This window comes from Tamandua tetradactyla, chromosome 7, assembly GCF_023851605.1.
Source record: "Tamandua tetradactyla isolate mTamTet1 chromosome 7, mTamTet1.pri, whole genome shotgun sequence".
In the NCBI taxonomy this organism is placed as follows: Eukaryota; Metazoa; Chordata; class Mammalia; order Pilosa; family Myrmecophagidae; genus Tamandua; species Tamandua tetradactyla.
Genome location: NC_135333.1, coordinates 132,115,194 through 132,137,769, shown reverse-complemented (window position 1 = coordinate 132,137,769; position 22,576 = coordinate 132,115,194). Strand labels below are relative to the sequence as shown.

General features: G+C 38.4%; 1 protein-coding gene across 8 annotated transcripts in view; it reads left to right on the top strand.

Moving 5' to 3' along the window:
- Window positions 1-9,089: 9,089 nt before the first annotated feature.
- C7H12orf56 (chromosome 7 C12orf56 homolog) overlaps window positions 9,090-22,576 on the top strand; it is a 199,221-nt gene continuing 185,734 nt past the window's right edge. For all 8 annotated transcript variants that reach the window (XR_013155772.1, XM_077111297.1, XM_077111292.1 and 5 more), the window contains exon 1: window positions 9,090-9,366. Coding sequence is in view for 7 of the 8 variants with exons in the window: in XM_077111297.1 (XP_076967412.1) it covers window positions 9,115-9,366 (252 nt within the window). In the remaining variant the exon portion in view is untranslated. The remainder of the gene's footprint in view (window positions 9,367-22,576) is intronic.

Here is a 22,576-nt window from a genome sequence, read left to right as displayed (position 1 = left end):
AAGAGCCCAAGGTGTTCTTTGGGGTTGGCAGGAATGATTTTGTTTGGGATTTGGCAAAACATAGTCATTAGCAATATCTAGCTGAAGATTGCCATAAGAGGAGCCTCCAGAAGAGCCTCTCAACTCTATTTGAACTCTCTTACCATTGATACCTTATTTTGTTACAATTCCTTTCCCCACTTTTTGTCAGGAAGGTATTGTTGATTTCACAATACTAGGCCAGGCTCATCCCTGGGAGTCATGTCCCATGTTGCCAGGGAGACTCTCACCACTGGATGTCATGCCCCACATAGTGGGGAGAGCATTGATTTTTCTTGTAAAGTTGGGCTTAGAGAAAGAGAGGCTACATTTGAGCAACAAAATAGGTTTTCTGGAGGTAACTTAGGCACACTATAGGTAGACTTAAGTTCTCTGCTACAGAAGTAAGTTTCACAAAAGCAAGCCTCAAGATCAAGGGTTTGAGGAGCCTTTTTTTATAACAACAAAACTTGACTTGTTCCTGCCTCACATAACCCTTTTCTTTCAGTCACTGGAGTACTTGGAAAAGTACTTAAATAGTTCATTATGGTTTCTATTTTTTTTTCTCTTAAGCTCGTAGGGAGAGAGCAAGTATCATCGTCATCAACAACAACATTTTAAATTTACAGTTGAAGGAACCAAAATGGATCTATATTAAGTAATTTATGCTAAGTCGCAGCAGATAAATGGTAGATAGAACCCTAGAATCTTTTTTTAATTTATTTTTTATTTATGATAGATAACCACATACAAACACAAACATTCTTATCATATGATCATTCCGTTCTTGTTATATAATCAATAACTTACACTATCATCACATAGTTGTATATTCATCATCATGATCATTTCTTAGAACATCTGCATCAATTCAGAAAAACAATAAAAATAAAACAGAAAAAAATTCATATATACCATATCCCTTACCCCTCCCTTTCACTGATCACCAGCATTTCAAACTACTAAATTTATTTTAACATTTGTTCCCCCTATTATTTTTTTTAATCCATATGTTTTACTTGTCCATTGATAAGGTAGACAAAAGGAGCATCAGACATAAGACTCTCACAACCACACAGTCATACAGTGACAGCCATATCATCATATAATTATCTTCAAGAAACATGGCCACCGGAGCACAGCTCCACATTTTCAGGCAGTTCCCTCAAGCCTCTCCATCACACCTTAACTAAACAGGCAATATCTGTTTAATGCGTAAGAATAACCACCAGGATAACCTCTTGACTCTGTTTGGAATCTCTCAGCCACTGACACTTTATTTTGTCTCATTTCGCTCTTCCCCCTTTTTGGTCGAGAAGATTTTCTCAATCCCTTGATGCTGAGTTTCAGCTCATTCTAGGATTTCTGTCCCATGTTGCCAGGAAGGTTCACACCTCTGGGAGTCCTGTCCCATGTAGAGAGGGGGAGGGCAGTAAGTTAGAGAGAGAGGCTATATCTGAGCAACAGAAGAGGTTCTCTTGGGGGTGACTTTTAGGCCTAATTTTAAGTAGGCTTAACCTATCCTTTGTGGAATTAAGTTTCATTGAACAAACCTCAAGATTGGAGGCTTGGCCTATTGCTTTAGCTGTCCCCACTGCCTGTGAGAATATCAAGAATTCTCCACTTGGGGAAGTTGAATTTTCCCCTTTTCTCACCATTCTCCCTAGGGGACTCTGCAAATACTTCCCTATTCACTGTTGAAATCACTTTGGGATTTATCTGGGCATCACTCTGGACAAACCTACAAAATCTCACGCCCTATGCAAGGTTCCACGTAGTATGGTGTGTGATTAAGCTGCCCACTTAAATTATATTAGGAAATGCACTAGTCAAAATATAAATTTTATACCAAATAAACATTTTTTGCTTGTCTCACACATACATTAAAGTTTTAAAATATTAATTACCATCTATTTTCAACACCCTGCATTATTGACATTCCTTTGTTCTTCCTCATGCAGAAACATTTTAAATTTGCACATTTAGTCACTATCATTATATACTGTAGGTATTCCTAGGTTATACCATCTCAGTCTTTATTGTCTATCTTTCTTTCTGATTTCATTTGTGCCCCCAGGCTTCCTCCCTCTATCATTCTCACATTCAACTTCATTCAGTGTTCTAACATTATATTACAGTTAGGGAGTATTGTGCTAACCATTTCTGAGTTTTTATAGTCAATCCTCTTGCATAATCTGTATCCCTTCAGCTCCAATTACCCAATATCTATCCTATTTCTATCTCTTCATGGTCTCTGTTACCAACTGAAATTCTCCAAGTTCATTCACTAATTCAGTTCATATCAGTGAGACCATATGGTATTTGTCCTTTTGTTTCTGGCTAATCTCACTCAGCATAATGTCCTTAAGGTTCATCCATAGAACCCTGGAATCTTGATTCTAGATTTCTAATTTCCAGTACACCATATTTGTTGCATAATTTGCTCTTCCATTTCCTCATTTCTTGTAATCTTCTTTTAGTCTCCTATTTCCAAAGCACTCTACTGAAATTTCTACAAATTATCCAACCCTGTAGCCATTGTGTTTCATTTATTCATTTCTTTCAATTTCTCTATGAACTGTTGCCTTTTTCCTTAAAATTCTCTCCTTTCTTGGCTTCTGACCCTATATTATCCTCAAGCTCCTTTTACTTTTTTGACCACTCCTTTGTCTTTTTCACCCCTACTTTTGCTCTCAACAACATATCTTTTTTTTTCAGATATATTTAATTTTATTAAAGATCGATAAAATGCTTTCTGTCTAGAAATAAGAAGTGGAAGTGTTTTAAGATTATTTTTATTAGAGAATTTGTGGGTTTACAGAACAATCCTGCATAAAATACATGATTCCCATTCACCACTTCAGTATTAACACCTTGCATTGGTGTGGTACATTTCAACAACATATCTTATCCAAGGCTGTGTCCTTAGCCATCTGGTTTTCTCTATATATTCTCTTTCTTTTGGTATTACCAATTTCTACAGCTTCAATTCTCAAGTCTATGAACATGACTCCTACTTCTACCTTGGGTTCTAATGTTCTTTACTCCCAACTTGTATTCCCAACCAGCTACATGTTTCACCAGTATTTCAAATGTGATACGTCCAATCCAAGTCATGATCTTTCCCACAAAGTACACCTCCCTCTTGATGTGGCTATTCTTGCCAATGCATTGAATCACTCAACATAACTCAGTGCTCGTAGGGCCATCTTTATCTCCTTCATACACAGTGACCTGGTTACATTTCAGCATAGAGTTGTCTATCACATTTATACTTTCTATTTCATTCCTTCCTTCCTCTACCTTAGATTAGACCCACAAAGCTTCTCTCTTGGACTTACTTAAGTAGCTTTATTTAAGGCAATATATCCAGTACCTGCGATGGCTATTACTAGGTAGTAAGATTGTGGGTGATTTTTGTTTTCTTCCTTGTACCATTCTGATTTTTTAAAAATTCTCTACAGTTGCTATGTAGTACTTTCATAATCAGAAAAACACCAAAACAACAACAACAAAGAACTGAATAATAAAAGGCAAACAGTTTCATTAATTCTTTGAGCATTTACTGAATGCTACCTCTCACGAAGCCCTTCCAGATATCCTCAATTAGCCTTATTTGACAGTTACTTCAATGTTACTTGTTTCTCTTTAACCTCTTTTATGCCATTATTATGTTTTTGTTTTGTTTAAATTTGTGTGATTGTCTTACTCTCCTATTAGGCAGCTAATTCTTGAAGGCTTTCAATGATTCTGTTTATGTATAATAATTTCTTATTAAATACATGTGAAATGTATTGAACTGAACCAAACATAGTATAATTGTGAGTTGCTAACCTTTGAGTCCTTTGTCAAATTCTCATGTACTTCATCTCAACATGTGTTTAGCCTATTGCCACTGTCATCATAAGCTCATTCATCTTGGGCTTTTTGGATAGAGAACAGATGGAAAACAGGTCAGATGTGCTTTGATATACTCATATGATTCTAGGCCAATTAGTGGTTTCTCTTAGAGAAGTAAGTATGAAGCAGGAATACTAAGAGAAGCACAATAGAACATTGAAGCATCATTCACTATCAGAAAACATTTTTTTTTAATCCAAGGAATTTGCCTGGTTCCGTAGACTTCATTGTAATATAGCTCTGCTCTGTCAATATTTACATAGTTTGTATTCTTTAATACTAAGTGGAAGCTCTAAGAGAATGCTTTCCTAAATAAGATACTTTTAAAATCCTAGGCTCTACTTAGCACAGATTTCAAGTATCTTTTTATGCATAGTTTGTCTTTAGTTTCATGCTGGAGGATGGACACACTTGGGATCCTAGACTCATTGAGGAGTTATTTCTATTTTAAAACTTCCAATCTCAGAACTCTGGATGGTTCCTGTGCTGGTTTGAATCTGGTGTGTACTCCAGAAAAACCAAGTTCTTTAGTATTCATTCAATACTGCTGGGTGGGATCTTTAAAAAAATTTTTTTTTTAAAACATAACAATATACAAACACGAACATTCTTACCATATGATCATTCTATTCTTGGTATATAATCAGTAACTCACAATATCATCACATAGTTGTATGTTCATCATCATGATAATTTCTTAGAACATGTATATCAATTCAGAAAAATAAATAAAAAGAAAAAAGAAAAAAACTCATACATACCAACCCCTCACCCCTCCCTTTCATTCATCACTAGCATTTCAATCTACTAAATTTATTTTAGCATTTGTTCCCCTATTATTTATTTATTTTTAAGCCATATGTCTTACTCATCTGTCTGTAAGGTAGATAAAAGGAGCATCAGACACAAGGCTTTCACATTCACACAGTCACATTGCAAAAGCTATGTCATTATACAATCATTATCAAGAAACATGGCTACTGGAACACAGCTCTACACTCTCCAGCACTTCCCTCCAGCCTCTACATTATACTTTAACTAAAAAGGTGATATCTACATAATGCATAAGAATAACCTCCAGGATAAGCTCTCAACTCTGTTTGAAATCTTTCAGCCATTGACAATTTATTTTGTCTCATTTCTCTCTTCCTCCTTTCGGTCGAGAAGATTTTCTCAGTCCCTTGATGCTGAGTCCCAGCTCATTCTAGGATTTCTGTTCCACATTGCCAGGAAGGTTTATACCTCTGGGAGTCATGTCCCACATAGAGAGGGAGAGGGCAGTGAGTTTGCTTGTTGTGTTGGCTGAGAGAGAGAGGCCACATCTGAGCAACAAAAGAGGTTCTCTTGGGGGTGACTCTTAGGCCTAATTTTAAGTAGGGTTAGCTTATCCTTTGCTGGGATAAGTTTCATATGAACAAACCCCAAAATTGAGGACTTGGCCTATTGCTTTGGTTGTCCCCACTGTTTGTGAAAATATCAGGAATTTTCCACATGGGAAGTTGAATTTTCCCCCTTTCTTGGTATTCCCCCAAGGGGACTTTGCAAATATTTTTTAATTCACTGTTCAAATCACTCTGGGATTTATTGGGGCACATTCTGGACAAACCTACAAAATCTCATGCCTTACTCAAGGTTCCATGTACTTATGGAGTTCAATTAAACTGTCCACATAAGTTATATTAGGAAATGCACTAGTCAAAATATAAATTTTGTACCAAGTAAACATTTTTTGCTTTAGTCTCAAACAGAGTTAAAGTTTTACAATATGAATTACCATCTATTTTCAACAGCTGGGTGGGATCTTTTTATTGTTTCCGTGGAGATGTGTTACATTCAATTGTGGGTGGTAACTACCCATTCAAGGTGGTGTTGCTTACTGGAGCTCTGTAAGAGGGAACCATTTTGAAAATGCTTCAGAACCAATAGAGCCCACACAGTCAGAGACTTTTGGAGATGAAGGAAAATGCCACAGGGGAAGCCACTGAAGAAGCTGGGAGTGAAAGCTAGAAGATATTACCATGTGCCCTCCCAGCTGATAGAGGTGTCCAGAAGATTCCAGCAGACATCAGTCAGGTAACTTCCCAGATGACAGAGGGGTTCTACACAGCATCAGCTTTTCTTGAGTGAAGGCAACCTCTTGTTGGTGCCTTAATTCAGAAATTTTCACGGCCTTAGAAAGGTAAACTTGCACCTTAATAAATTCCCCTTTTAAAAAGCCGTTCCGTTTCTGGTATATTGCATTCTGACAGCTTACAAACTAAAACAGTTCCCATCATCTATGGCCCACTGATCACTTCCCTACCGAAAATGCCACTAAAAAAAAAAAGTAAAATTACTATTCTTGTGCATCTCTGTGCGTGCATATGGTATGGATTAGATTCTTGCTTTATACCTTAACTTAAAAATATCAAACTAGTATCCAGTGAAGAATTTGCTATCATTCTGAAGATGGGGAGCCAAATAACTTTATACATAACTGGAAATCACATACTTGTTGAGCTGATTTTTTAGCCACTTATATGGTGTTTACTCTGTTCTAAGCACTTTAGAAACATTGTTAATCCTCATAAATAACCCAGTGGGGTAGGTATTGTTATCTCCATTTCACAGATGGGGAACTAAGGCACAGAGCCTTTAAGTAACTTGCCCCAAATCATTCAGCAAGAATGATCTCACTAAATGGGAGAGCTGTAATTTGCACTTAGATGGCCTGGCTCTACAGTCTATTCATAAGCATGGTCCTCACTGCCTTTCAAGCTAATTGAATTCACCATCCCTGGGCCTAAAACAACTCTGTTCTCCCAGTGAAGGTCAAATGGTGTCTTTAGGGATTAGTTGCAGGTAAATAATGAATAATGTTTTATCCTTTTCATAGTGTTCTCAAGAAACATCTATTAAGTGCTCCATTGCACAAGATGCTGTACTAAACGTTTCTTGAGTTTGGTTGGATTTAGAAGATAAGGAATAAGTGCTTATAATGGGTGTATTTGTCTTAACTATCTACATAAAGCTTACCAAAAGATAAGGGAAATGAATATTTTAGAGCTCATAATTTACTGCCTTTGATCCTCCTACCAACTCTAGGAGGAGTCAGGGCAAATATTTTCATTCTACAGATGAAAGAACTGAGGCTCAGAAGTTTGTGGCTTTCTATAAGTCTCATAGATAATGAGCGATAGAGTTAGAGCTCTATCTAGTTTTCCTGACTCCAAAGCCAGTGCTCTTTCCCCTATATTGAATCCCTTTCCTTTAATCTGAACTTTGCTGTTACCTTGGCAACAGAATATAACACTGAGGGCCTGGAAACCATGATTCTGCCTTCTCTGTCAAAAAGTCAAAAGTTGAACTGAGGTCACCTCAAGGACCAACTCTCTTCTTTGTGTGCTTCTTTGTAACATTTGTTAAGCCTAATACCTCTGTCACCACAAGTTTATTCAGGTTGGGCTTCTTGGTATGTTGTCTTTTCTAGTCCTACACCAGTCATTCTGTCTGTCTTAGTCCCAGTTACCTGAGAGACCAGGGTATGAAACATGAAGCCTGAGGCACATGGGATAGCAGCCTGAAGGGAGGCTTTTTCATCTTCTTTGGCCACACGTTTCACCTCTGACGTTGCCATCTGACACACCAGCTCTCGCCTTGCTGGTTGTTTGAGGCAACAAATTCTACTTAGAGTGGTTTTAAGTAGGGAATAGTCTTTATTTTAGAGTAAATATCCATGCCTCTGTGACTCAATTTTCATCCAGTTATGAAGTCACGAAGTCAGATAATACCCAGATGTATGATCAGTTCTTAAGAAAACTTTAAATGCTAGGTCATTTAAGATTTTTGTCAGCAGGTGGCACTTCTCACTTGCCAAGTAACCTCTCTCTCAGAAAGGAAACTATTCCTATTTTTTGCTGCTACTGACATCCTCCTAATTATCTTATGCCTCAGTTTAACCAGTTCCAAACATTTCTCCTCAGTTTCCTTTTATAGCAGTTTTATGCTAAACTATCTGTTTATACTTTTTAATGTATACCCTCTTTCCATGAAGTATTTGAGATGGCTTACCACATATAGTATACAATAGTAAATATGCGAAACAGAATAGGAGAATATCAATTGTAATTAAGAATATCAAATATGATTCAGGGTTGCAGGTATCTGGAGAAAAAAGGAAATATTTTACATGGTTTTTATTACCAGGTCTTTGGGTGAATGTGGAAGGAGAGAACTTTTCCAGCACTGCAATAAAAATCAGAGTGTCTACCAAGGATTATTGGAGATAAGATTTTGTTGTTTGCCCGTCTCATGTCCCTAACCCAATTTATAATAAGTTAGTCCAGGGCTGTGGACATTAAGGAGTACTTTTATAGTCCTGCAGTTTCAGGGCTATGCAGTTAGCAATCAATTTATAAGCTCAACTTTTCAAGATGCTAGCCTCACTCATTCATTCATCCTACATAACTGAGTCCCGCTATCTAGCAGGATTTACCTTGGGCATTGGGAACACAAGCATATCCATTCAGTAGGTTCGGGTGTGCCCAAATCAATTTATGATAACATTCCTTTTCTCTGAGAACTTTTAACTCGTTGGAGAAAAAAAAAAGATCTTTATATCCATGAAAAATTTAATGAGCTATACCAGTCGATATTACAATCAAATGCTAAATCTGTGATCGGTTTTATTAGGGTCCTAAGATTGTTCTGCCTATTTAAAAATAAGTCGGTAAATTCCATCTCGTTCAACATCTAGGAAATTAGAGAAATCAGATTAAAACGGCAGCTTCCTATATCAATAAAGTTAGAAAGGGATGGCGTGGTCCTCAATAGCTGGGGTAGGTGGAGTCGCGGGCTAGCGTGAGGGAAGGACAGGGAGGACCCCTACGTATTGGCCCCGCAGCCCCTCTCCGATATTACCCCGCTGCCCCCTGCCGCCCGGAGCTGAATGAACTGCATTTTTCCCCGCCCACTGTTATCTGTAGTTAGCCGGAGGATGGGGGGGGCGGGGGCGGAGCGCGGATTCCAGGGAATCAGACCCGGGAGTCCGGCTCTGAAATTCGAGGCTCGGCTCGCTGCTGCAGGGGAGAGGTGGCCGAGGCAGGGCTGGCAGTGCTTTGTGGCGCGCGCGGATTCCACTGCGGCGGGCGCACAGGCGGGGCGGGGCCTCGGAGCCTCCCGCTGCGCCCGGCGCTCGGCCGGCTGCAGGCGCCGCGCATGGCCAGCCTCCAGCCGCCCGGCTTCCCCACGCGCACAAACAGCCGCCTGGACTCATTCCTGCGGAGGCACTTGTCGCCCCAGGTCTACGACGCCATCCGCGCTTATGAGCCGTGCATCGTGCTGTCTGATTCAGAAAACTACACCTTCAAGTTCGTGGTGCTCAGCGACCGGCTCATCTACCTGACCGAGAACCCGCCCAAATCCATCCGGCGGGTCGTGGCGCTGCGGGACGTGGTGGCCATTGACCTGGTGAGGAGGGCGGGCGGATAGAGGCGCGGGAGGGTAACGCGAACCCACTTCTTCGGCACCCAAGCCTAGCCCTCCTGCGCGCGGGAAGGAGAGTAAGGAATAATTTCCCCATCTCGCTTTGGACTCCCCACCTCCTTAACTAAATTCGGTTCAAGAGGCCAACTAAGGAAGCTGTGGATTGCTGTACGCACTCCAGATAAAGATGCCTTTCCCATTCTTGTAGTGTGTATTCCCTCCCCACCCCGGGAGCTAAGGGCTTGAGAACATAGCCCCCCATCAAAATCATCCTTTATGAATATTCATAGGTGCGTCGTCCATTAAGCACCTAGTCTGTGTTACACACTGTGCCAGACCCTGAGGGTGCAAAAAACGAAATAAGGCTCCTTGGAAGCAGTTATGAGAGAGACAGAAAGTTAACACCAGTACAGAAAAAAAAAAGGCCATGTAATAAGTGTTATTATGCCATATTTACTTTTTTATCTCCAGCGCTCAGAGCACATCTGGTGCTCAGTATGAATATGTGAATGAATAAGTGCACAAATGAGATCTATAGACTGGGCTCAGGTCATGCTGGGAAAACTCCCTGGAAGGAGTGACATCAGAGCTGAGACTTGAAGAGATACAATCTGGCACCAGACACGGCCTAACCTAGTTTTTAGTGTGTTGCTACTGTATCATTTTCCTCCAGGAATAGATTTGCCTTATAAACCAGCAACAGGTTGGAAGCACAGCCTCCTCTCTCCAATTACTATTTTTTCCCCTTTGGCTCCCATTGTCTGAGCTGCTCTCCAGGTTTATTTTTCCTCTTGCCATTGGGGACATGTGTCTAGCCTAGTTTTTCTTTCCCTTACCTGAGTCTCTGTGTCCCCCATGGGAGAGTTTGGCTCCTCTCTAGGAGCTGTTTTACCAAGAGAATCATAGTTTTGAACCCATCCATATGAAAAAGAATAAAATTAAGTGAAAAAAAATACGTGAAGTTTCTAGTCAAACATCTGTGGCTAATATCACTGTTTAAATTTATCTTGGGCCCACTCTATTTTTTTTCCATTTAAAAAAAATTTTATGAATAAAACCAATCAACATGCAATATGAACATTTTTTTTACATCACATAGTTGTATATTCATCATCATGATCATTTCTTAGAACATTTGCATCAATTCAGAAAAATAAATAAAAAGAAAACAGAAAAAAAATTCATACATACCATACCCCTTACCCCTCCCTTTTATTGATCACTAGCATTTCAATCTACTAAATTTATTTTAACATTTGTTCCCCCATTATTTATGTATTGTTGATCCATATGTTTTACTCATCTGTCCATAAGGTACATAAAAGAAGCATGAGACACGAGGTTTTCACAATCACACAGTCACATTGCGAAAGCTATATCATTATACAATTATCTTCAAGAAACATGGCTACTGGAACACAGCTCTACATTTTCAGGCACTTCCCTCCAGCCTCTCTGTTACGTTGGGCCCACTTTTTAGACATCCTTTTCCATTCTCAAAGGTTTTATCATTTTACTGTACAACTTTGTCTTCTTGTTAGTTAACTTTCAGCTGGTTCAGGTTTCAAATTTGCCTTTGTTCTTACTCCTGCTTTGTGGCTATACTTAATTAAAGCTCCATTTTAAGTTCATATTTGAGGACTGAAACACTTAAAAATTAGATCTGGGAATGATCAGCTATCAGGTCTCAGTTATCAATGATAATAGAGACTAGAGTGAACATAATTAAAATCCCTGGAGGATGGAATTTTTAAAAATCTTTTTGGATTTTAATAGTCTTTTTAAAATTTTTAACTATCCATTTCCACCAAAGGAAATGGACTGACTTAGGTTCATTTCCTCATTCTCCCTAAAATGTTTATCAAGCTTTTAAGATGCTAATGAGCAAAATAATGGCCAAGCAGGAGAGGGGAGATCAAAAGGAAAGGAAGGGCAAAGAGAGGTTAATAAATGCTACAGGACTGAAGAGTTAGTTCTTAGAGCTGATTATGGTATTTACAGTTATAAGCAATCAGGGTAGAGTTGTTGAGGAAATGGATTTTTCCATGCACTATACAAATCTGATCACAGGACATTCCTACTTAATCCTTCGGTGAATTGTCTTTAGGATTAAATTGCAAACATCTTCATGATCCAGTCCCTGCTCACACTGCAACCTTGTGCTTCATCAGCCCCCCTCTGCATTTCAACCACATGACAGAGCATTTGCAGGTGTGTGGCCATGCCAGGCTCTCTCCTCCCTCTGGACCACTCTGGACCGCTCCCCCTTCCTATTAGTTAACCAAATGGCCCTCCCAGACACATCCATCCCTCATCTCCATCCTCCCATTGTGTTGTGTGCAGGCCGTAACTGTTAGCACTAGTTATATTTAGTCTCTTTTCTGTAAGTGTAATCAAGAAGTTAGAATTTAAGTGATAATTATGGTTACTGAATCATTATGTGATTATATATTATTTCTACATTCTGGTATATTAGAGGGAAATACCTGAAATCTTTGAACTGTAATCCTGCTGCCTTGATCTCTGATAATGATTATATAGCATTTATTTTGTACCCTTGTGATTGTAAAAACCTTGTGACTGACCTTTACTTGTACCCATTTTATACTTTTTTTTTTTTTACTTTAGCATCTTATGATCACTAAAGTTAGCCCCTAATGTTTAAAGGGGTTTGGGTTGGACCAGAACCTACCCACCCCAATTCCAAAGTTATCTTGATAATCAAGACTGGATCTAACCAAAATGGGCCTGACCCAACCTACCCAGAACCTTAGACTTTAACCTACTTGTGACCTATACATCATTACAATACTAAAAATCATGCCCATTATCATATTAAAGCCTTCAATTTCTTACATACGGTCGTGACTAAGCATGTAATCAATCTGCACATGCTCAATAATTAGATCATCTGTAATTACATCATCTGGAGCCATTGTGCTCATTATCCTAAAGCCTGCCCATCTGTTGATACTAAAAAACTATCAGAATTACTGCAGTTCAGAGAGACACTTTTTTTAGACTGATAGGCCATCTGATTTCATGCTTTGTGCCTACCAATAAATTCTTTCTGTCTTTGAAACCCCAGGAATTCGTGATCTGAGTACATCAGGCAGAGAATCCACTGCCTTTGTCAGGTATCATAAGTGTGCAGGTTTGTGCATCTCCCCTCTGGCTTATGAACTTGAGGATTTAGACTGTTTCTCTAGCATGTAACACAGCGCCCAACACATAATAGGCATACCTTCATAAAGCAAGGTAACATTATAATTGACAGTTATGGGGCACCTATGTGTCAGGCACTGTTCTAAGCACTTTACATATATGCTTTCTATCTTAACCAAAAAACAGTTTCTTTTGTGCTTAGGAGAAGTGTGTTCAAGCTTCTACTTTAGTACTTAATATATTGTATTGTGATACTTCACTGGGATGTTAGAGTCTGTTCTAGTTTGCTAGCTGCCAATATATCAGAAATGGAATGGCTGTTAAAAAGGGGAGTTTATTAAGTTGCTAGTTTACAGTTCTAAGACAGTGAAAATGTCAAAATTAAAGCAAGGCTATGGAAATGTCCAAATTAAGGCACCAACAAGAGCTTCACTTGAGGGTTTCTCTCTCAACTAGAAAGGCACGTGGCAAACATGGCGACACCTGCTAGCTTTCTCTCCAGGCTTCTTGTTTCATGAAGCTTCCCCAGGGGTGTTTTCCTTCTTCATCTCCAAAGGTCTCTGGCAGTTTGTGCTGTTGTGGTTCTCATCCTCTCCTATGGCTCTCTTGTGGCTCAGAGACTCTCTCCAAAATGCCTGCTGTTTTAAAGGATCCCAGTAAACTGGGATTAAGACCTACCTGGAATGGATGGAGTCCCATCTCCATCTAATCAAAGATTAACCCACAATTGGGTGAGTCACATCTCCATGGAGATAATCTAATTGAGTCTCCAATTTATAGTACTGAATAGGGATTAAAAGGACAAGCTCCCACAAGATTGGATCAGGATTAAAACATGACTTTTTTTAGGGTGCATAATCCTTTCAAACTGGCACAAAGTCCTAGTAGAGGAGGTGTCTAGCCTTATCCAGCTGTTTATGTTTATAACAAAGCACATTGCCAGGCACATTGGGGGCACTCAGTTAATATTTTATGAAGAGATAGAATAATGAAACCCCAAATGCTCATTATTGCCTTTTCTACAAGTTAGGCAGTTTCAGTTCTTGTTTGACAGTATAAACCCTCTCCTCCCAAATCTGAACACCTAGGTTGTGTGATGGTTTCTTCCCCAGGCCTTTCCCTTCCCTGAAGCACAACTTGTGTTTGAAGCTCTGCATTTTGTTGTGGCTGTTTTTGTTCTTTTCTCTTTATTCTCATCTCTTCACCAACTTTACTTTTTTCTCTTCCTGAACCATCCCATACTCCAGAGGTCAGCAAGCTTTTTTTTTTTTTTAAACATTTTTTTCATTGTGAAATATATATATAACAAAATAATACATTTCAAACTACATTTTTTGGGGGGTGGGAGATTTCTGCCACTGAGCCACCATCGCACTGCCCTCAAACTACATTTTAACAAATAGTTTTAGAACAAATTTCAAAGTATGGAATGGGCTACAGTTCCACCATTTCAGGTATTTCCTTCTAGCTGCTCTAAGACACTGGAGACTAAAAAGAAATATCAACATAGTGATTCAGTAGTCATACTCATTTGTTAAATCCTATTTTCACTGATACAACACCCCCTTCTCCTTTGATCCTTCTCCCACTCTTTAGGGATATCTGGACAATGGCCATTCAAACTTCTTCATGTTTAAAAGGGGTGTTGACATTCTGGGGTACGGGTTTGTAATTGATTGATGCTCTTGGAGAGACTGATAACTCTGGTTTCAGGGCTTATTTGGCTGGGAACCATCTGGAGGTTATAGGTTTCTGAAAAATAAACTCAATGAGTGAAACTTTTACAAAAATCTCAAATAGAGTCCTGGGTATTCTTGAGGGTTTACAGGAGCACTCTTGGTTGGGGCTTGGCATACGATGGCAATTAGCATTATCTAGCTAAAACTTGCACAAGAGCTTGCATAAACTTGCATAAGAACTCCAGAATAGCCTTTGATTCTATTTGAAATCTCCTAGCCACTGATAGCTTATTTGCTACATTTCTTTTCCCACTGTTGGTCAGGTAGGCATTGTTGATCCCATGGTGCCAGGGCCAGGCTTATCCTTGGTAATCATGTCACACGTTGCCAGTGAGACTTATATCCCTGGATGCCATGTCCCACCTAGCGGGAAGGGTAATGATTTTACTTGCAGAGTTGGGCTTAAGAGAGAAAGGCCATATCTGAGCAACTAAAGAGGTTCTCTGGAAGTAACTCTTAGGCATTATTATAGATAGGCTTAGCTTCTCCATTGCAGATATATATTTCATAAGCAAAAGCCTCAAGATAAAAAAAAAAAAGCCTCAAGATCAAAGGCTTGGCCTATTAATTTAGAAGTCCTTAATGTTTGAGAGAGTATTAGGATTTCCCGGGTGGGAAAGTTTACTAGTTCCATATTTTTTCTCCAGTCCTCAAGGGAGTTTGCCAGTACTTTTTAAGTATCTGCCCAATGTACTCTGGAATGTATACTGGTAGCGGGTCAGATAACAAATACTTTAGGCTTTATGGGGCTCATAAAGTCTCTGTCCCATATTCTCTTTTAAAGAAGCTATCATTTAAAAATATCGAACACATTCTTAGCCTGGATAAAAACAAGTCATGGGGCATGCTGTAAGGGCAGCTGTAGTTTGCTCACTGGCTGCTGCTTACCTCCCTCCTTCTTCAAATCCTACACATTTTCCAGGTAAAGCCCAAGTAATTCTTTCAAACAGCTTATCCTTGACTGATCCTACGAGGGTAGGCACTTTGGTCTATTTTGTTCATTGCTAAATCTCCATTTCCTAGAACATGACCTGGTAGAGAGGAGATGTTCAGTAATATTCATTGAATATTCAACATAATCTGTCTTTCCTTATCTCTGAATTTATCTGTAATATACATTTTTTGGCATTTAGTAATACTTTTTATTTTTTCAAAGCACATTGCAACAATTAGTTATAGAACAGATTTCAGAATTTGGTATGGGCTACACTTCCACAATTTTAGGTTTTTACTTCTAGCTGCTCTAAGATACTGGAGACTAGAAGAGATGTTAATATAATGATTCCACAGTCACACTTATTTGTTAACCCTACCTTCTCTGTGTAGCTCTACCATCACCTTTAATCTTTTTCCCACTCTTTAGGGGTATCTGGGCTATGTCCATTGTAACTTTTTCATGTTGGAAGGGGCTGTCGATAATACAGGATGGGAGATGGAACTAATTGATGTTCTGGAGAGGCTGGCCTCTCTGCATTTCAGGATTTATCTGGTCTGAGGACCCATCTGGAGGTGGTGGGTATCTGGAAAGTTACTCTAGTGCATGGGACCTTTGTAGAATCTTATAAATTGCCCTAGGTGTTCTTTAGGATTGGGGGGAATGGTTTTGGTTGGGGTTTGGCAAGTTATGATAGGTAGCAATGTCTAATTGAAATGTGCGTAAGAATGTAGCCTCTTCACTCTATTTGAATTCTCTCAGCCACTGAAACTTTATTTCTCCCCTTTTGGTCAGGGTGGCATTGTTGATCACATGGTGCTGGGGCCAGGCTCATCCCTGGGAGTCATCTCCCATGCCACCAGGGAGACTTTCACCTCTGGATCTCATGTTCCACATCGTGGGGAAGGCAATGATTTCATTTGCAGAGTTGGTCTTAAAGAGAGAGAGGCCACATCTGAGCAATGAAGAGGTCCTCTAGAAGTAACTCTTAGGCATACTTATAGGTAGGTTAAGCTTCTCTGCTACATTAATAAACTTCACAGGAGCAAACCTCAAGATCAAGGGCTTGGCCTATTGATTTGGGTGTCCCTAAAATTTGACACAGTATCAGAGGTTTCCCCAGTGGTAAAGTTCAGTAGTTCCATTTCTTTTCTCCTATCCCTCAGGGAAGTTTGCCAATGTTTTTTAATTATCTGCTTAATATACCCTGGGATATATTCAGGCATCATATTAAGCTACACAGGATTAAAGTTCTTCATTCTTATCATGGGCTCCCTGTGTTTGGATTGTTTACATGACCTATCCAGACAGGCTGAGTTAGATTATACGGTACAGAAAATTTAGGTTATGGACAAAATAAACATTTTCTTCCTTTTGTCTCAAAGAGTAGATGAGGTTCTAAAATATAGACGTCTTCCTTACCCTCGTATTATGAATTTCCTTAATCTTGACCTTATTGGCTTCATTCTTATCTCTAAATATTTGGTTATACTTATATAAAACAGCCTCTCAAAATCCAGAAATAATAATTATCACTCCTGACTAAATGTGACTGCTATAAAAGCTTACAATCTAGGCCCCTGTTTTCTTATAAGTATTTTCTCAGTTAGACCACACAGTATTTGCTCTTTTGTTTCTGGCTTATTTTGCCTCACCAAATGTCCCACAGGTTCATTCACAATGTTGCATGCCTCACAACTTCATTCCTTCTTGTAGCAGCACAATATTTGATCATATGTGTACACTGTTGTTTGCCAGTCTTCTCATTCAGTGTATCCTTCAGCCATCTCCATCCATTGGGCATCATGTATAATGGCCAAAGTCAACAGTCCATCATGCTCTCAATTTTACATAATTTCATTGTTCCCAACAGAAAGATAACCAATAAACACACCCTCACCAAATAGAAAATCTGAACCTCCCCTTAACTCTCGTCCCTCCCCTCATTATTTACCCCCGGTGTTGCTGTGTATTGTTGATGTTTTTCTATTAAACATAGCCCACAGCATGCAATCACAGTTTTCCCCCATACCCTGAATTTATACACTCTTTGTACAAGATTCATACCTTTGCAGTAGTTTATGCAAGAACTTATTTATAACAGTAGTGTTAATCAGTGGGACACATGGTTTTATACATCCCTTTTCAATCATGTTCATTTTCAGTATGGTAATACTACTTATAGACCCACTCATGAATCGCCATCACATCTATGTAATCCCTTACATAGAAGTTCAACCTTATTAGCTAACTGTTTACTCATTTCTAGCTTCCATGTATTTCTAGGTCTCCTATATTCTGTATGATAAGCCTCTTGAGTTTACCTTTACCATGGTCATAAAAGTGGAATCATACAGTTTCTGTCCTTTTGTGTCTGGCGTATTTCACTCAGTAATATGTCACCAAGGCTCATCCATCTAGTCATGTGTTTTAGGATGTTTCATCTTACTGTTGCATAATATTCCATTGCATGCATATAACACATTTTGTTAATCCACCCTTCTGTTGATGGGCACTTGGATTGTTTCCATTCTTTGGCAACTGTGAATAATGCTGCTATGAATATCAGTGTGAAAATGTCTGCTGAGTTGCTGCTTTCAGCGCTTCTGGGTATATGCCGAGTAGTGTATTGCTGGGTTATAGGACAATTTGATTATTTAGTGTCCTAAGAAACCACCGAACTATCTTCCATAGCAGCTGTACCATTATACATTCCCACTAGTAGTGCGTAAGTATTGCAATTTCTCCACAACTTCTCCAACATTTGTAGTTTCATTTTGGTTTAATAGCAGCCATTCTTATAAGTGTGAGATGGTATCTTGTAGTCTTGATCTGCATTTCCCTTACAGCTGATGAAAATGAGCATCTCATCATGTACTTTTTAGCTCTCTGTATTTGCTCTTCAGAAAAATGCCTATTCATATCTTTAGCCCATTTTATAATTGGGTTGTTCTTTTGTTTTTGAGTTGTATGATTTCCTTATGTATACAGGATATCAAACTTTATCTGATGTATAATTTCCAAATATTTTCTCTCATTGAGTTGGCTGCCTCGTCACCTTTTGACAAAGTCTTTTGAGATGTAAAAGCATTGACTTTGAGGAGTTCCTATTTATCTATTTTTCCTTGTTCTTTGGATGTAAAGTTTAGAATGTAAAGATGTAAAGACCATAGGATGTAAAGACCTCCTATTACTAGGTCTTGAAGATGTTTCCATATTTTTTTTTCTATAAGTTTTATGGTACTTGTTCTCATATTTACATGCTTGATCCACTTTGAGTTAATTTTTGTATAGGGTGTAAGGTAAGGGCCTTCTTTCATTCTTTGGGCTATTTATATACAGTTCTCCCATGCCCATTTATTGAAAAGACTATTTTGCCCCAGTTCAGTGGATTTGGGGGCCTTGTTGAAGATCAGTTGACTATAGATTTGGTAGTCTATATCTGAGCTCTCGATTGAATTCCATTGATCAATACTTCTGTCTTTGTGCCGATACCATGCTGTTTTGACCACTGTGGTTTTAAAACCTGATTTTAAAACCAGGAAGTGTTAATCCTCCAACTTCATTCTTCTGTTTTAGGATACTTTTAACTATTCAGGGTCTCTTTCCCTTCCAGGTGAATTTGGTAACTAGCTTTTCCAACTCTTCAAACTAGGTTGTTGGAATTTTGATTGGTACTGCATTGAATCTATAGATCAGTTTGGGTAGAATTGACATCTTAACTACATTTAATCTTCCTTTCCATGAGCAGGGAATATCTTTCCACCCATTTGGATCTTCTTTGATTTCTTTTAACAGTGTTATGTAGTTTTCTATGTACAAGTCCTTTATGTCCCTAGTTAAGTTCATTCTTAGATATTTGATTCTTTTATTTGCTGTTTTTTTGTGTGTGAGGTTCCATGTTTTGTTTTGTTTATTCTGTTACCATATATACAATTTAACATTTCCCCTTTTAATCATATTCAGTGTTGTTAATTGCATTCACAATGTTGTATTACCATCACCACCATTCATAACCAAAACGTTTCCATCATTCCAAGTAGCTTTCAGGTTGCCTTTTTTATTTATTTGGTGCTTGTGGTGTTACTGCAATCCATTACCTGTTTCCTAGAGCTTTGAGAAAAATATTTCTGCCAGTTCTTGCTGGTTGTTCAAAGTTTCTGTGTGGTTGCTATTTTGAATGGAGTTTTTTCCTTAATTGACTCCTCAGTTGGGTCATTGCTGGTGTATAGAAACATTGCGGATTTTTTTCACATTAATTTTATATTCCTGCCACCTTGCTGAGTTTATTAGCTCAAGTAACTTTGTTGTCGATTTCTCAGGATTTCCCAAGTATAGTATCATGTCATCTGCTAAAATAATGAATGTTTTACTTCTTCCTTTTCAATTTGGATGCCTTTTATTTCTTGGTCCTGCCTAATTGTTCTAGCTAGAACTTCTAGTACAATGTTGAATAATATGGTGATAGTGGGCATCCTTGTCTCATTCCCGATCTCAGGGGGAAAGCTTTCAGTCTCTCTCCATTGAGTATGATGCTGGCTATGGTTTTCTCATATATGCCTTTTATCTATTTGAGGAAGTTACATTTGATTCCTACCCTTTGAAGTGTTTTTATCAGAAAAGGATGTTGAATTTTGTTGAATGCTTTTTCAGCATCAATCTAGATGATCATGTGATTTTTCCCTTTTGATTTGTTAATGTGCTGTATTACATTAATTGCTTTTCTTGTTGTTTTAGTTTGCAAACTGCTGGAATGTGATATGCCAGAAACAGAATGGCTTTTAAAAAGGGAAATTTATTAGGTTGCAAGTTTACACTTCTAAGGCCATGAAACTGTCTAAATTAAGGCACCAATAAGGTTACATTCACTCAAGAAAGGCCGATGAAGTTTGGAGTTTCTCTCTCAGTTGGGAGTGCACATGGTGACATCTGCTAGCTTTCTCTCCTGGCTTCTTGTTTCCTGAAGCTCCCCTGGGGGGCATTTTCCTTGTTCATCTCCAAAGGTCTTGGCTGTGTGGTTCTGGTGGCTCTCAAACTTTTTCCAAAATGGTTTCTTCTCAAAGGGCTCCAGTAAGCAACCCCACCTTGAATGGGTGGGTCACATCTCCATGGAAATGATCAGAAAGATCTCACCCAACAATATTGATTAAGGATTAAAGGATATGGCTTTACTGGGATAGACAATAGCTTCAAACTAGCACATTCCACTCTTTGGACCCCAAGTAGACATGTTCTTTTCAAATGCAAAATACATTAATTCCTTAACAATATCAGAGAGACTTAAATCATTTCAGTAGTAATACAAATACGGTACAAAGTCTGAAACAGTACAAAATCCCATCAATGTTAGCTACAGGCATGGTCTGTCCTAAGGCAAAATTTTCCTATGGCTCTTGGACTTGTAAAACTGAGAACAAGTTATCTGCTGCCAACATAAAAGAGGAACAGTCTTAGGATACGTATTACCATTTCCGTAGGGAGGAATTGGAATTTGTTGAGATCTTCTATTTCTTCTTGAGTCAGTGTACCTTGTCCATGTGTTTCCAGGTATTTGTCCATTTCATCTAAATTGTCTAGTTTTTTGGTGTATAGTTTTTCATAATATTCTCTTAAGATTTTTTTTCTTCAGGGTCTGTGGTAACAAGCCCCCTCTCATTTCTGATTTTGTTGATTTGCATCGTCTCTCTCTTTTTCTTTGTCAGCCTTACTACTGATCCACTATTGGTTTTATTGATTCTTTCTATTATTCTTTTATTCTCCTATGCATTTAACTCTGCTTTAGTAATTATTTTTTTTCTTCTATTTGCTTTGGTGTTAGTTTGCTGTTTTTTCTCAAGTTTCTCCAGGTGAGCAGTTAAGTCATTAATTTTGCTCTTTTTTCTTTTTTAATATAGGCATTTAGGGCAATAAATTTTTCTCTCAGTGCAGCATTTGCCACATCCCATAAGTTCCGATTATGTTGTATTCTTGTTTTCATTCATCTCCAGATAGCTACTGCTTTTTCTAGGCATTTCTTCTTTGACCCACTGGTTGTTTAAGAGTGTGATATTTAATCTCCATATATTTGTGAAAGTTTTCATTTTTTGTTGTATTGATTTCCAGCTTCATTCCGCTGTGATCAGAGAATGTGCTTTGAATAATTTCAATGTTTTTAAATTTATAAAAACCTCTTTTGTGCACCAGCATATGATCTATCCTGGAGAATGTTCCCTACACACTGGAGAAGAATGTACATCCTGGTGTTTTGGGGTATAATGACCTATATATGTTTATTAGGTCTAAATCATTTATCAGATTGTTTAAGTTCTTTGTTTCCTTGCTGATTCTTTGTCTGGTTGTTCTACCTATAGAGAAGAGTGTTGTATTGAAGTCTCCTACTATTAGTGTTGAAACGTCTGCTGCTCCCTTCAGTTTTGCCAATGTTTGTCTCACATACTTTGGAGCTTCTTGAATGGGAGCATAAATATTTATGATTATTTCTTCTTGGTGACTTGTTGCTTTTATTAATATATAATGTCCTTCTTTGTCTCTTATGATGTCTTTACCTTTAAAATCTATTTTGTCTGATATTAGTATAGCTACTCCCACTTTCCTTTGGTTACAGCTTGCTTGGAACATCTTTTTCTATCCTTTCACTTTCAATCTGTTTGTATCCTTGTGTCTAAGATGCGTCTCTTGTAAGCAGCATATAGCTGGATTATATTTCTTAATCCTTCTGCCAATCTTTACCAAAGTTTACTAAACTTTAATTGGTAAGTTTAACCCATTAACATTCAAAGTCATTACTATACAGGTGTTCTTGAATCCACCATCATATCCTTTGGATTTTATTTGTCAGATCTATATATTCTTTTCCCTCTTTCTCTTTTTATCCTTTAAGTTACCCTTACTGGTACTGTTCAGTTCTATGCCCTCCTCCAGACCTCACGCTCCTGTCTTTTTTTTTCAGCTGACAGAACTCCCTTTAGTATTTCTTGTAGGGCTGGTCTTTTCTTGAGAAATTCTCTCAGGATTTGTTTGTCTGTCAAATTTTAATTTCTCCCTCAGTTTCGCTGGATACTTGGTTGGAAATCTTTCTCCTTCAGTATCTTCAATATTTTATCATACCACTGCCTTCTTGCTTCCATAGTGCCATTTAAGTGGTCTGAACTCAGTCTCATATGGTTTCCCCTGTACATGGTAGATTGCTTTTCTCTTGCCACTTTCAGGATTTTCTGCTTCTCTTCAACATTTGACAGACTGATTAGTATGTATCTTGGAGTAGGTCTATATGTGCTTCTTTGATTTGCATATTTATGTCCTTTATATTTCCCCCATTGTATCCTCCACTAATCTTCCTAGCTCTTTTCTCTTCTCT